Raw genomic sequence first — 14495 nt, 5'->3', positions numbered from 1 at the left:
CACAGCAAGTTCACACTAAATTCACTCGTTTTTCACACCAAAATGGATCAAACTTATACAAACTTCTTCTAACAAATTTCGACATGTTTGGCATTAGATAATACCCCATGAAGAATCAATTCAAACCAATGGGGATAAATATGGTGCCTATTCTTTAGCTACTTTGAGCATGTTTGGCATTAGATAATACTCATTCATATATTTGATAACAAACTAGTGCATTTGAGTTACATGTTCCTTCCATAATTGATTTTCACTTATATATCATATATAATATGCTAATAAATTTATTCCAATAAACTAATAATATCACACTAGAAATTGAGGCCATGCATTTTTAGTTGAGCATTATTACAAACACTTGGTGGGCACTATGAAAATTCAACAAATATGTTTCAAATTACTACAAAAGAATATCATAAACAATGAAAATATAAAATATAAACAAACAACAATTACATTACCTGATTGTAAGTTGTATATAAATCTATGTTTTTGGAGAAACAAAATACACAAAGGGTGGTGGTGGGAGGCTTCAACGATGGTGGTGGGAGCCTTCGATGCTAGGGGATTTGACTTTGGTGGTGAGAGGCTTCAGCAATGGTGGGGGGAGCCTTCGGTGCTAGGGTCTTCGACTGTGGTGGTGGCAGGCTTCAACGACGGTGGTGGTGGCAGGCTTCAATGAAGGGAACTCGACGGATGGGCGGAGACGATGATGCAGTGCTGCTGGGCAGAGACGAGGATGCAGTTGGGTGGACATGCGTTGGTGTGGTGGAGATGACGTGGTGCTGGCCTGAGACGACAAAACCATCGAAGCTTATTCGACAACAACATTGAATATAGCTGGGTTTGGGAGGGTTTTTTGTGGGAAGCTTAGAGATGAGAAGGGTAAGGGTTACATTTGTTTCTAATTGTTTGTTTAACAGAGGGGTAATTTTGTCTTAAAGAGTCAATAATGTGAAAAACATTGACTAAGGGTTAGAGTTATAAATATAGGGTTAATTAGGGTCAATTAATGTAGTTTCCCCTCTCATTCTCCCGTTCTCCTCCGTGTTAAAAAAAATACAATTCAAGAAAAAAAATTCAAACTCCGAAAACCTAAACCCCATGAGATTTATGCCCAAAATTCATATATAATTTTGCAATCAAAATTCAATTTTAACATCATTTATTCAATATGAAAAACAACTCATAAATAAATAAATATGATTACAATTCCAAAAGTCTTAGTTGAACAATAAAATTGAAACCCAGAAAATAACAGTGACCAAAATCCATCAAAAACCATAAATCAACAAACTCATATAATCCAGTATTTATAGTGGGAATTTGAGCGGTGTTAGGTACATAGCCACTCATTTCTGATTGCAGCTAAATCCTAAGAAATCTGGGTATATCACAGACAATTTTCCAACTAAATGAAGTAAATATACTATTTCATGTTATCTGCCCAATCTATGAATATATGGCAACCAAGCATTATGCTTTGGTTTGGCGATCGAGTAAGTGGTGACCAACTTCCATAATTGGCGAACAATTTATTCTCTGAATCCTAATTAACATATTTTTGCCACATTATCGACCATGTCATTGTGCCAAAAATAGGTATAATATGTAACATAACTAATTTAAATTATTTCTGATTAACTTTTAAGATGATTTTTGTTTATAAAAAAACTCTGTTATTTGAATCTAACTATTAAAAAAATTATTTATTCATTTTGCTTTTATTAGAAAACTCCATAATTATATACGCATAATTAATATTTATTTAGTTTTATTTTCTTATAACTTATATTTATTATTGTAGGTTTTTTTTTATGTAGAATATTGTGGTTTTGTGCCATCCGTTAAAAGGTAAAAGCATAATCCAATTTAGACATATATGTTTTGAATGTTAATGTGAAATCATAACTAAACTCAAATGGTTATAAAATTGTTGCAGCGAGATGAGTTATTAAACTCAAAATAATTATAAAACAAAAAACAAAATAAAAATTTATGTTTTGCTAAAAAATAAAGTTACATAAATTATATAGACCTTATGAATATTGGTAAGGTTAAATTTATAATAAATTTGACGAGTGTATGCAGTTGTAAATTAAAGAAATTGTCACACATTGAGATTATATGTATACATATTCTTAAGTGGAATAGGATGAAATCTCCTTCACAGAACCAAAACGATTCAATTATATTATATTAATTACATAATAATATTTCTATAATTTTATTCACAAATAATATAAAATAATGTTATTAATATATATAAAAATATATTAATTATGTATAAAATTATTTACATATGTGACTAATCTCTGAAAGAGACCTTCGTGTTTCCTGGTTGAAATCATACCAAATATTTCCATAGCATCAAATCACTCACCCTTGATGATGGTTCTGTGGTGTATGTGAACGAAATCAGAGAAAAGTAATGGAACTGAATAATGTGTTGTATTTATCTATATATTTCAATAAGATTACAAGAGTTTACACACACACATATATATATAGTCCCAAGCTATTAACAACCCGTAACTAACAACTTTAGCTAACAACTAAAACAGAATAATATATAGCTAAGCTCACTTTAGATCCCCCCTCAAACTATAGTTGAAAGTGCTTCAACTTTGAGTTTGTCTCTTAGAATTGGAAATTTGGTACTTGAGATGGCTTTTGTATAGCAGTCAGCAATTTGATCATTGGCAGGGGCATGTCTAACATCTAACTCTCTGCTTAGAACATTTTCTCTTACAAAATATAGGTCCAACTCGATGTTCTTGGTTCGAGCGTGGAGGACAGGGTTAGTAGTCAACATTATGGTACTCAGATTATCACATCAAACAACTGGGGTACTTCACTATAATACTTTCAACTCTTTCAGCGGAAAATAAATCCATGTAAGTTCAGTGGTGATGTTGGCAAGGCTTCGAAATTCAGCCTTTGTTGAGGACCTTGAAATAGTTTGTTTTTTTTGTTCGATTGCCAAGCTAAGAGATTTGAGCCAAAGAAAATGCAATAACCACTCGTGGACCTTCTATCATCCAGGCCAGTCACCCAATCAGCATCACAGAATCCCACAAAGTCAAGATTGTTGGACTGCTTGATATGTAGACCATGATCCACCGTGCGAGATAAATACTGAAATATTCGTTTCACTGCACACCAGTGAGATTGCATAGGAGAGTGCATAAACTTTCAAAATTTGTTGACACAATAAGTGATTTTTGGTCTAGTGACAATGAGATATTGAAGAGCCCCTACAATGAACTTGTAGTATTGAGGGCTTTCTACTGGTTCATTGCCAAACGCTGAGAGTCGTAGGCCTCAATTCATTGGTGTTGACTGTGGTTTGGCGAATTGCATCTTTACTCTGTCTAGTAAGTCCTTGATGTACTTAGACTGAGATAATAGCACACCATCAGCAGTGTGAGTAACCTCAATGCCAAGGAAAAAATTATTTCCACCAAGATCCTTTTAAGCAAATATTATATTCAAATAAAAAATGAGAGTAGAGATAACATGAGAACAACTACTAGTGACAAGGATGTCAACCACATACACTAGAATGATGGTGGTGTGAGTTAGAGGATAACTTAGGAACATTGAGGTGTCAGCTCGAGAAAAAACAAACTCAAAAGAGACAAGAATAACAGCAAGTTTTTTAAACCAAGCTCTTGGAGCTTTCTTTAGTCCATATAAGGCTTTGTGAAGTTTACAAAAAGCTGGAGGATTGTCTTTGTCTTCAAAGCCCGAAGGTTAACTCATGTATACTTCTTCACTTAGATCACTATGTAAAAATGCATTGTTCACGTCGAGTTGATATATTGACCAACCTCTTGAGAGAGCAATTGTGATAACTACTCGGGTAGTTACTGGCTTTAAAATTGGGTTGAAAGTTTCTTGATAGTCTAGACCAGCTTGTTGATGAAGCCCCTTGGCCAATAAGCATTCGTTATCCTTGTTTACTGACCCATATGGATTTCCCCTTGCTTTGAAGATCCATTTACAGCCTAAAGATTGTCTTCAAGCAGGAAGGGAAACAAGAGTCCATGTGTTATTCCTGCAGAGAGCCTCTAGTATTTCATGCATAACCTAAGTCAACTTTGGATCAAGTAAGGCTTCTTTTGGTGTGTTGGGAACAACAACTTCCATGAACACCTTAGGCTTGTGAATGCCACTTTTGGAACGGGTTTGCATAGGATGAGCACTAGTGACAGTAGCAGTAGGTGCATAAGTAGTTATGGCATTTGCATCTCTGGGAGCTGAAGAAGTACCGACACACAAGTCAGTGGTTACAATATAAGTTAGATTAGAAGTAGTTTCTGTTGTTAATGAATCAGATGTAGATATTATATCTTGCTGGTCAGATGCATGAGAAGAATGACTATGCGATGGTGAGTGAGATAGAATAGGTTGAATGTTGTTGGAAATGTCAGTTTGTATGTTGGTGTGATGTGGTCTAAGGATTAAAGGAGGTGAAGTTTATGGTAGACATATGAATGGAGAGGACAAAGTATGAATTGGAGTCTTACTGGTTTGAAAAGGAAAGGAATGTTCATCAAAGATGACATCCCTTGAAAGAAATATGCGGCCATCGGTACTAAGGCACTTGTAGTCTTTATGAGCTAAACTATACCCAATAAAGGTGCATTTTTGTGATCTAAACTGAAGTTTATGGCAATTATAAGGTCTCAAATTGGGATAACATGTGCACTTGAACACTTTAAGTGTGGAATAGGTGGGGAGTTTATGAAAAAGGGTCTAAAAGGGTGAATTATTTTGAAGGTCTGGTGTTGGTAAACGATTTATCAAGTATACAACTATCCTAAAAGCCTTTTCCCAGAACTTTAGGGGCATGTGAGCATGAGCTAAGAGGGACAAACAACTATCAACAATGTGTCAGTGCTTTCTTTTGACAACCTAATTTTTCTCATGTGTATGTGGACAAGATTATTTGTGAAGGATGCCATTTGAATAGGAAAAATTATTGTAATGCCCTGAATTCTTCGATATGGTTTAATGGCGGGATTAGTAGGCCGGGAGGGCCATACTTGTTTAATTATGCCATTAATTGAATATATGCATGTTTATGTGAATTATATTATGATATGACATTAAATGCATGCATGTGGGTCCACATTTTAATTATAGGGGAATTTTGGTAATTTGGCCCGTTGAGGGCGTAATTGTATATTTGTATGCATGTTGGTGATATATTGTTGAGGCCACATTATTATGTGGATTTGTTCGAGCTATTCAACATGAGACGATCTTTGAATATTAAGTAGCGGTTTAGTCATAACGGGATTAAGTTCGAGGCTCGGGGTGAGTCTCGGGATGTTTTAATGATTAGAACGTTGCCGGGAATAAAAGGGTAACGGGATATGAATTATTGGTGTTTGGGATTATCGAGAGTAGCGGGAGTTGGAGAGCGTTAATTATGATTAACGAAATAGGTGAAAGATGATGATTTTACCCTTGGGGAGACTTTAGAAGCTTTAAATGACCTAGGGGCATTAAGGTCAATTGGCTTGGGTTATATATGTTTTAAGTTGGCTGTAGAAGCATATAGAACAAAACAGAGCACTCTTCTCCTTCCCATACATCATTTTCTCCCTCTCTCCCTTTGAGGATTTTGGTCCCAAATTGAAGTGTCAAGCTAGGAAATCAAAGCTTGGGGGTTGTAGGATTAGTTCATCTACTAAGGAGGATTCAAAACCAGCTGGAGGTAAGGAATTGTCCATGAATTTCAAGTGTTACTTTGTTTTTCTTTTAGTTTTCAGCCTATAGATTTTGATGTGGAAAGTTGGAATCAATGGGAGTTTTTGTGTATGTTTGATTGGGTTTTGGTGAGGGGGTGATGTAGATGAGGTTTAGGGGTTGAATTGGATGTTTTGGTAAGGTTTGGGATTGGTTTGGATGGTTGGTTTCAAGAGGAATCGCAAGGAGGGAAAATCAGTGTAGCTGTTGGTCTAAAGCTGGTGCCCCAGCGCCAGTCCTAGTGCCCCAGTGCTATGCAGGGCAGAGAGTAGCCCTCTCTGTTTCTAGGGCAGCGCCCCAGCGCTGGTTGGCAGTGCCTAGGCGCTAGGTAAGTTTCAGGGTAAGTTATTTTTAGGGCTCGGGATGGTTTTCAAGGCTCGGGGGTTGGTTCCTTTACCCCTTTTGAGTAGTTTGAGAGTCCTGAGAGTGAGGGATTGATCCCGGGAGTGTGGTTTAGATTGTAAACCATTCATTGATTTACTTTATTGATGGTTTCTAATTTGTTATGATTAGGTAATCGCTAAGGAATCTAAAGGTTGATCGTTCTCAAGGGTCGTTCTTATATTATTTCTCACTCGAACTTGAGGTAAGAAAACTGCACCCTGTGTACATGTGACATGCGTGATTGTATTGAGGAATTTTTTTTGATAAATGTGGACATGGATTGCCTATTGGATGCTAGCGAATGTTGTATACTTGTATATGTACTGACTAGTCAGGGACACTGACCTAAGAGTCAGAATTGCATAGCGTCATAAACGTCGAGCCAAATGAAGATTAGATCTAATCGATATCAGCGTTGAATGGCTCTAAGGCATTAATACTGGACCGACCCTAAGTTCGATGAACTTATAAGCGCTTGTCTAGTCTAAGACTAGTTACTAGAGTCAGGGTTTTAAGGCCCTGGTGACTGCTTGTCACATGGCTAGGGAACGATGTTCCAGGGTTATGACTTTAAGAACATGAGGAGGGTTATGATGGTGACTAGTCACCATGCACCTATCCTGTTCGAACTAATAAAAGTTCACTTATCTATAAAGCCCCGATGACTCTATCGTCACAAGGCTAAAGGGAGCTGGACCTATTTTAGTGACTTTTGCGACTGTCACCTATTTGTTTGGACTGATGGTCCTAAATGATTATTACGATCATTGTTGATATTATATCATGCTTTATTTTGTTTCTTGCTGGGCCTTGGCTCATGGGTGCTATGTGGTGCAGGTAAAGGGAAGGAAAAGCTCACTCAGCCTTGAGTGGAGAGCTTAGGTGGTGATGTGTACATATGCGGCCGCTTGACCACCACGGCCAAGAAGTTCTCAGAGGAACTAGGGGGTTGACCTTATTTTTGTCGCTTAGGTTGGCAGATTTGAAATTTTGAAACAGTAATGACCTTTTTGAGTTGTAAATAACTTGTAAATGTTCTTGTGGGCCCATGAACAGTTTTATAATAAAATATATCCTTTCCTTTTAATTGATTTTCCACCTTAACTCGTTAATGACACTTAGAACACGTTTTTAACCAAAGGACTCGGGTATCGGGTCAAATTTCCGGTTCACTGTTACTTTTCTGGGGTAACCAGGGCGTTACAATTATCATAAGCTTTGAACTCGCCCCCACTGTCACTTTGTACTGCTTTAATTGGGAGTTCAAATTGTAACTCAGTCTGTTTCTTAAAATTTTGGAATGTTTGGAAAGCTTATGATTGCGTATGCAAGAGATATATCAAAGTGTGCCTACTAAAAGCATCCACAAAGCTAATGTAATATTTATAACAACTAAATGAGACACTAGGGGAAGGGCCCCAAGGATCAATATGAATGAGTTGAAGTAGTTTTGTATAAAAAAATTTAGAATTGGAAAAGGAAATTTTATGAGCTTCACCAAGACAACAAGCATGACCAAAATCTGAAATAGTTTTATTGCTTGATTGAATATGACATTCTTTGAGTACAGTTTTAATAGTGTGAGTATAAGGGTGGCCTAACCTGCTATGCCATAAGGAAAAATGGAATACATTGTGAGGTACACTCTTCTTTGTGGTAACTGTGGCAGCGGAATCATGAGGAATTATTACAAACAGAAGCTAGAATGGAAGTGGACGAAATCTTAGTTGAATGGTTGACAGATAAAGGAATAGGCAGTAGGTGAATTTGGTTTTGATTGAAGGCATACAACCCATTTTCACGCTGGCCAGTAAGTATAGTCTTCTTAGAAATTTTTGTTATGATTGGTTAAATATAAATGATAAAGTGTTAAAATACAAGCAAGATATAAACACTTAATAGAATTCATATAGTGAAGATGTGAATTTGAGTTTCAAATTATAGGCACTTATAAAATGCAAATTTGAGTCCAAAAAAATACATAAAAGTATCTAAGGGTTCCCAAAAAGTTTGGTGGAACTTGGAGTATTTTTGGACCTTTGGAAGTGTCCAAAATCAGAGGGGGTGGCGATACGTCACCATCCAGGAGGCGACACATTGCCTGAAAGCTAGGGTTTCCAGAAACCCTAGCAGGCAACGCGTTGCCTGCTGTATTACTTGGATTTACGTAAATGCTCAAAAATATGTTTTTTGCAAGTCTAATCCTATTGGTTATACCTAATCATGTTGGAAAAACTTATACATGATCTTTATTTATTTTCATGTAGATCTAATACTAAACAAATTAATATGAGATAACCTAGAACATGCTTCTAAAATTGAATTCAAAGAGAAATAATGATAAGAATACTTACATTATACGCCACTACAACAATTTTTCTCAAATATTACATTAAAATATAACGTAATTTTAGAAGTGCTATTGATACGGAGACAAGAAAAAAAGACACGGGAAAAAAAATTTAGGCGGCAAATGAAACACTTTTTGCCGCCTGAAATTGACAAAAGAGAACAACAAATTGACAAAGAAGAACAACATGCCTCTCCCTCTCTCAAATCCCTAATCTCTACCAGCGTGCCTCTCCCTCTCTCAAATCCCTAATCTCCCTAATCTCTACCAGTCTTTCTCTCATTACATTCAGTCTCAGTGCATTCAGTCTCAAATCCCTAATCTCTCAGTGCATTCAGTCTTTCTCTCATTTGCTCTCCCTTGCTCCTTCTCTCATTCGCTCTCTCACATTCTCTCGGCTTTCTAACCCTCGCGTCGTTGAACCACACCACAACCACACCCCTGCTGAAGCCTCCCTCACGCCGGTACTCATGCAACTGAAGCACACCACGACCACGCCCGTGCTGTAGTCATTGAGTCTCTCGTCCCCCCCTCTTTGTTTATCTCTCCCGCTGGCTTTGAGCAAGAACTGGAGACCTCCATTTTTCTCTGTAAGGTATAATTTTTTTTTTTTCAGATTTCAATTTAATATCAAAAAACCATTTTGAATATTATCAATATATATATGCTTGTGTTGGAATAATTTTTTCGATTGGCATTTGGAATTTGATGTGATTTTATGCATAGATTATATATTTATCGAGTATTCACAATCCAGATTGATGTTTTGATATGGTGATTCACAAATTTGCAGGCCCTTCCAATTTACTTGGATAAAATGTTCAATCAGTATGTGGCTATAATTCTCTCTATGACTTTTGTTCTATTTTTTGGAGAGGTATTTTATTTTTGTTCCATTAACTTTCATGCTTGGTTTAACAGTAAAGTGTCAATATTTTTGTTGGCTTATTATGATGGAAACTTGATATTCGTTTTTCTAAATAAGGTTATCCCACAAGCTATATGCACTAGATATGGACTTGCAGTAGGTTCCAACTTTGTTTGGCTTGTTCGGATTTTGATGATAATTTGCTACCCAATTTCATACCCAATTGGAAAGGTACAATCTCCAATGGAAAGTTGATGTTTAAACATTTAAATGTGAACTTGGAATTTGCATTTATCAACCCTCTAATCTATACTATTTTAAACTGGTGTTTTAGTCATTGAATTTAAGTATTTTTTCAGTGGTTAAAAATAAATCATAAATGTAAAGCAAAATTGTGGAATCTGGTTGCAAAACGATGGATTCTTAATGATATCAGATTATAAGGGATTTATATCTATTTTTTGACCTGAGATATACACAATGCAGATTTTGGATTGGGTATTAGGACATAATAAAGCTTTATTTAGGCGAGCTCAGTTAAAAGTCCTTGTCTCCACACTACTACAAAAAAGGCTTTTCACTGCGGTTTTTTTACTCAATACACTGCGGTTTTCGAGAGTATTGAAAAGCGCAATGTATTCGACCGCAGAGAAAAGTGGTATGCCAACTGTAGAGAAAAGTGTCACTTTTCTCTGCGGTTGTAGTAAGCCAACCGCAGAGAAAGATGTACTTTTCTCCGCGGTTTTTTTAAAGTTAAAAAACAAAGTTAAAAAAAAACAATCAAAACGGACAACCGAGCACAAAGTTATGCTTGGTAAAAGTTTTGAAAAATTACACTACTTTTCTCTGCGGTTTTTTCAATAAAACCGCGGAGAAAAGTCTTTATTTCTCTGCGGTTTTCTTAAGAAAACCGCGGAGAAAAGTAGTGCAACTTTTCTCTGCGTTTTTCTCCCACTTTTCCTACTTTACATTGCGTTTTTTAAAAAAACCGCAGTAACAAAGTTCCTAAGTGTCCTTCAATCCTTTTCTCTGCGCTTTTTATTTTAGATTGAAAAAAAAGCGCAGAGAAACCCTATATTTGTAGTAGTGCCATCCACAGCCAAGAGGTAAAGTAAAGTTGTTGAGGATAATTAATATGCTCTTTAACTTAAGGAATAGCTTTACAAGTTGAAAATACGAATTATTGCTATCATCTACCACAGATATATCTTGGCATTAGTTCTGATTTCCTTATCTTGTCATAATAGGCCGGCAAGGGTGGTGAGCTTACAAATGACGAGACAACAATTATAAGTGGGGCACTAGATTTAACTAAGAAGGTAAGGTCTTAATAGAAATATCATTATTCCTTACATTCATTTCCTTCTAATTTGCATGTATGCCAGTGATAGTATTATATCCAACTATTATATGAGGTGGACGTAAATCCTGGTGAATATGAAAGTTTATTTTACTTCTTCTACTTCTCTCTCTCTCTCTCTCTGAGTCTTTAGAACTATACCAAAGAGGCTAAAACTTATTTTTTTTAATTGTAATTTCATTTTGAAGTATAACTATTTGAAACTCTGTGCTCATGCTAAATCTTTCTCTCTCTCGAGCTCGCTTATTCAATATTCTGTTTTAATGTTGTTTGGATTTTTTTACTTTACTCCCCAGTCATCTTATCTTTTGGTTTAAAGAGCATTCTGAAACTTTTCTTGTCATTATAGTTTCATTTTGATGTATAATGATTTCACTCTTTATGCTCATACTGAAATTGTAACTTGAATATGATAGTAAGCTTGCAATAATGTGTCATGATTAGAAAATCAGCATCTTACTTTCTTTTTATTATTAATTTTTTTAAATCTTAAAAAACAGACAGCTGAGGAGGCTATGACACCCATTAAATCAACGTTTTCCTTAGATGTCAATTCAAAGTTGGACTGGTGAGTTTTGGTCATGAATTCATTGTTCTTTCTTTCTGTCAATTGGATTTTACTGGTTTTCACAATTTTTGTTTACATGCTGTTTTTAGCTGATTTTCAAAGTTTCAGTCACTCGACCTTAGAAACTATTTTTTTATAAAAGAAGAAAATATAGAAAGTTTTGTTGTTGTTGTAGTGATAGATTGTGTTAAAAGAAGGATATTTTAGCTGTGATATCAGTCCTAGGCTCCTAGCCTATCATCTTAGGAATACTATCCCAATTAGTTGCTGGCTTGTCAATAGTTCTGTCACCTTTTTACACAAAGTTTCACTGAGGATAGTTTGTACATTTTATTTTTATTTTCGCATATAGTGCTCTGGCATATCATAATGGCGTGACCCATGTTTTACTGAAACATGTCTTATGCTACAATTGAAATGTTAGGAATGTTTGAATCACATGACAGCTCAATGTGTTTTCTCGTCGTACAGTTATTTTCTGTTTTCTTAGCAGAAGTTTGTTGTAGAAAAAAATTATATTTTTTTACTGTATTTCTCATTTTTCTCCTCCTTTTATTCAATAACACAGGGAGGCTATGGGAAAAGTTCTTGCTCGGGGGCATAGTCGAGTTCCTGTCTATTCTGGGAATCCGAAGAATGTTATTGGATTGCTTCTGGTGGGTGCTAGAATAGTAGAATGTGAATGTTTAGAAGATGTTTGTATACTAGATGCATTTTAAATTTGACTTATCAAAGGAACTAACAGCGGGCAACATACTTTGTACTCTGCTCTTTAACTTGTTCAATGCTGCTTATTGTTTGGTGAAAAGTCTTCTTACTGTACGACCTGAAACAGAGACTCCAGTCAGTGCCGTTTCCATCCGGAGAATACCACGGTTTGCTTAACTCTTCAATTACTAATTTTTTATTTTTCAGAAAATACATTCAGTCAGAGTATCCAGTGTTGATTTGTATGTTGTATACTCAGAGTTCCTGCCGATATGCCACTGTACGATATATTAAACGAGTTTCAGAAGGGCAGGAGTCATATGGCAGCTGTGGTGAAGACTAATGGGAAAAGCAAGCTTCCTACAATTGATGGGGAGAAGACTTTTCTGTGGCTGCCTAGTAATAATTTTACAGAACATGTCTATTTCTATATGCATATTTATATTATTTAGGCTTCTTTGTTTGATGCTTTTGATAATTAATATGGTTTTTTTAAGAGTTACTATAAGCACTTATCAATGTTTTGGTAAAAGATGAAAGTATCTTTAGAATGGGTCCATTATTAAGATTTGATCATTTATGCGCTAATTTCATCTAATATAAATACTCAACTGATTGCTTTTTGACACAGTGGTAATATAATATTTTGTATTGATTGCTTCAATGCTTTTAGCCAGGTCTGAATGAGAAATTAAAATGCATAAAGCAACATTCAATGTTGGAAGTTTCTTTGATTAATATTCAGGTTCAAGGTATTTGAGCTTTCTTACATGGGTTTCTTTATTTATGTATATATTAGTCAACTAATGCCTTAAGGTCTTTCTAAGCAGTTGGAAAGAGCAACAATAGAAATAGAAAACTAATTTAGAATACAGAGCATAAAAAACAACCAGATGCACATAAAACAGAAAGGAAAAAATGGCAACAGGTCTTCACACGTGATTATATTTTATCTAATTTACTTTGGAGTTTTATCTTCATATATATTCTATTCCATATTTGTCATTTGTGAAATGTTCTGTTTTAACTAGTGTGAAGTATATGGTTGTTAGGTATGCATTTAACTGGCATTGATTTCTTTCCTTTACTTATATTCCATTTATCAATTCAAGTTTTGCATCCCTATTCTATCATCAAAAGCTTTATTCAGCTGTTGTGTATTCATGACAGACTTCTATGATATTTCTATGGTATGTGATATCACATTGATTGTTAGAGATCTCGCTAGTTTCTATTAATACTTTGTATTTTCTTGATTTATCTCTTAGTGATGATGACGACTCTGAGAATGAGTCAGCACTTGAAATTCAGCCATACTTGATGGAAGAAAAATATAAGACTGCAATTCCTTTGTTAATAATGTTGTATTGTTTTTTTTGCCTCCCCTCATTAAAGTGCTCATGTTTTTGATATTTTTTTTCCCTGGAATTTTAATGATTTCTCATCTCCTTCTTCTTTTTTATTGTTTAAGTCAGATTTGGACTTTCTGTTTTCTAATTTTTGGGTCATCATCTGTAGTGTCGAAGCACTTGATAATCACTTGACTGCTATCCAAAGGGACCATGAACTAAAGCCAAAACCAAGGAATCTGAATTTGAAAAACCAATAAATTCAGCATCAGCAGGTAATTTGGCTACCAGGAAAATATAGCAACCTTGTACTGATCTATAAATATAATCATTTTCCCTTTTATCTAAAAATCTAGTTTAGCCCTAATTTTCACAAAGATCAGCTAGGTTTTGGCAATAGTTCATTTTTGACACTCCACTGTATTCCCCTCTGTTTTTTTCAGTTTATTCATGTTCTCTGTACTCTTTAAAGAATTTTTCTGTTATCTGATGCGTGAAAGGGGCTATTGGTGGTAGGTGACATTACTAAAGCTGCAGAAGCTGCACTAAAGTTGGAGTGTGAAAGATTAAAAAAGTTGGAAGACTTGGATGAAGGAAACAAGGCTTTAGGATTGAATGTAAATAAGGTTTGCTCTCTATATTGTAATTCATATTTATTTGAAAATTGTTAATCTCTATTTGGTAACTAGAAACTAGTATTTTTGTTTGGGATTTTCTTGCAGCATTTTCTTGACAAGAGGTTTCTACTGGTGTGAAAAAGTTATTGAGGGAATCGTCTGGCCAGTACAGCGACTTCAGTATTCTTTCCTCTTTAAATTCTTAGGTAAATCATGTAACTTACTGTTTGTTTAGTAGGATATATGTTTTTATATATATCTATAATATTTTAGGTGACAATTTATGATATTTAAGAAAGTGTTAGATGGCACTAGATGCATTAGATCAATCCATATGTGTTATTTTAGGTTCAGATCACTTCCAGGAATTGTCAACCAAACCCAAAGGGATATCATAGAATGTAATGTCTGCTTTTATTAGCCTTTTCATTCTTCCTTTCTATACACATTACTGTATTGAAGTCATAGGTTGTCTATGATTTTTCATGCTTACATTTGACACTTCTATCAGATAATAGTACATATTCT

The 14495-nt window shown here is 35.2% G+C and overlaps 1 protein-coding gene across 1 annotated transcript; it reads left to right on the top strand.

Moving 5' to 3' along the window:
- Positions 1-600: 600 nt before the first annotated feature.
- Positions 601-11042, top strand: LOC133824747 (DUF21 domain-containing protein At4g14240-like). Its single transcript, XM_062257723.1, has 6 exons — positions 601-762; positions 9291-9374; positions 9483-9596; positions 9852-9908; positions 10613-10684; positions 11022-11042. Exons 1-6 carry the CDS (start codon positions 601-603, stop codon positions 11040-11042), a joined length of 510 nt encoding a protein of 169 aa, XP_062113707.1.
- Positions 11043-14495: the final 3453 nt, after the last annotated feature.

Source organism: Humulus lupulus, chromosome 3 (genome assembly GCF_963169125.1).
Source record: "Humulus lupulus chromosome 3, drHumLupu1.1, whole genome shotgun sequence".
Lineage (NCBI taxonomy): Eukaryota > Viridiplantae > Streptophyta > Magnoliopsida > Rosales > Cannabaceae > Humulus > Humulus lupulus.
The sequence above is the reverse complement of the archived record's forward strand: the minus strand, read 5'-3'. Positions and strand labels throughout refer to the sequence as shown.

Coding starts and splice junctions, on each gene's coding strand:
- LOC133824747 (XM_062257723.1), top strand. CDS start 601: ATGGTGGGGGGAGCCTTCGGTGCTAGGGTCTTCGACTGTGGTGGTGGC. Junction 763..9,290: donor ATGCAGTTGGGTGGACATGC/GTTGGTGTGGTG, acceptor ACAAATTTGCAG/GCCCTTCCAATTTACTTGGA. Junction 9,375..9,482: donor TTGTTCTATTTTTTGGAGAG/GTATTTTATTTT, acceptor TTTCTAAATAAG/GTTATCCCACAAGCTATATG.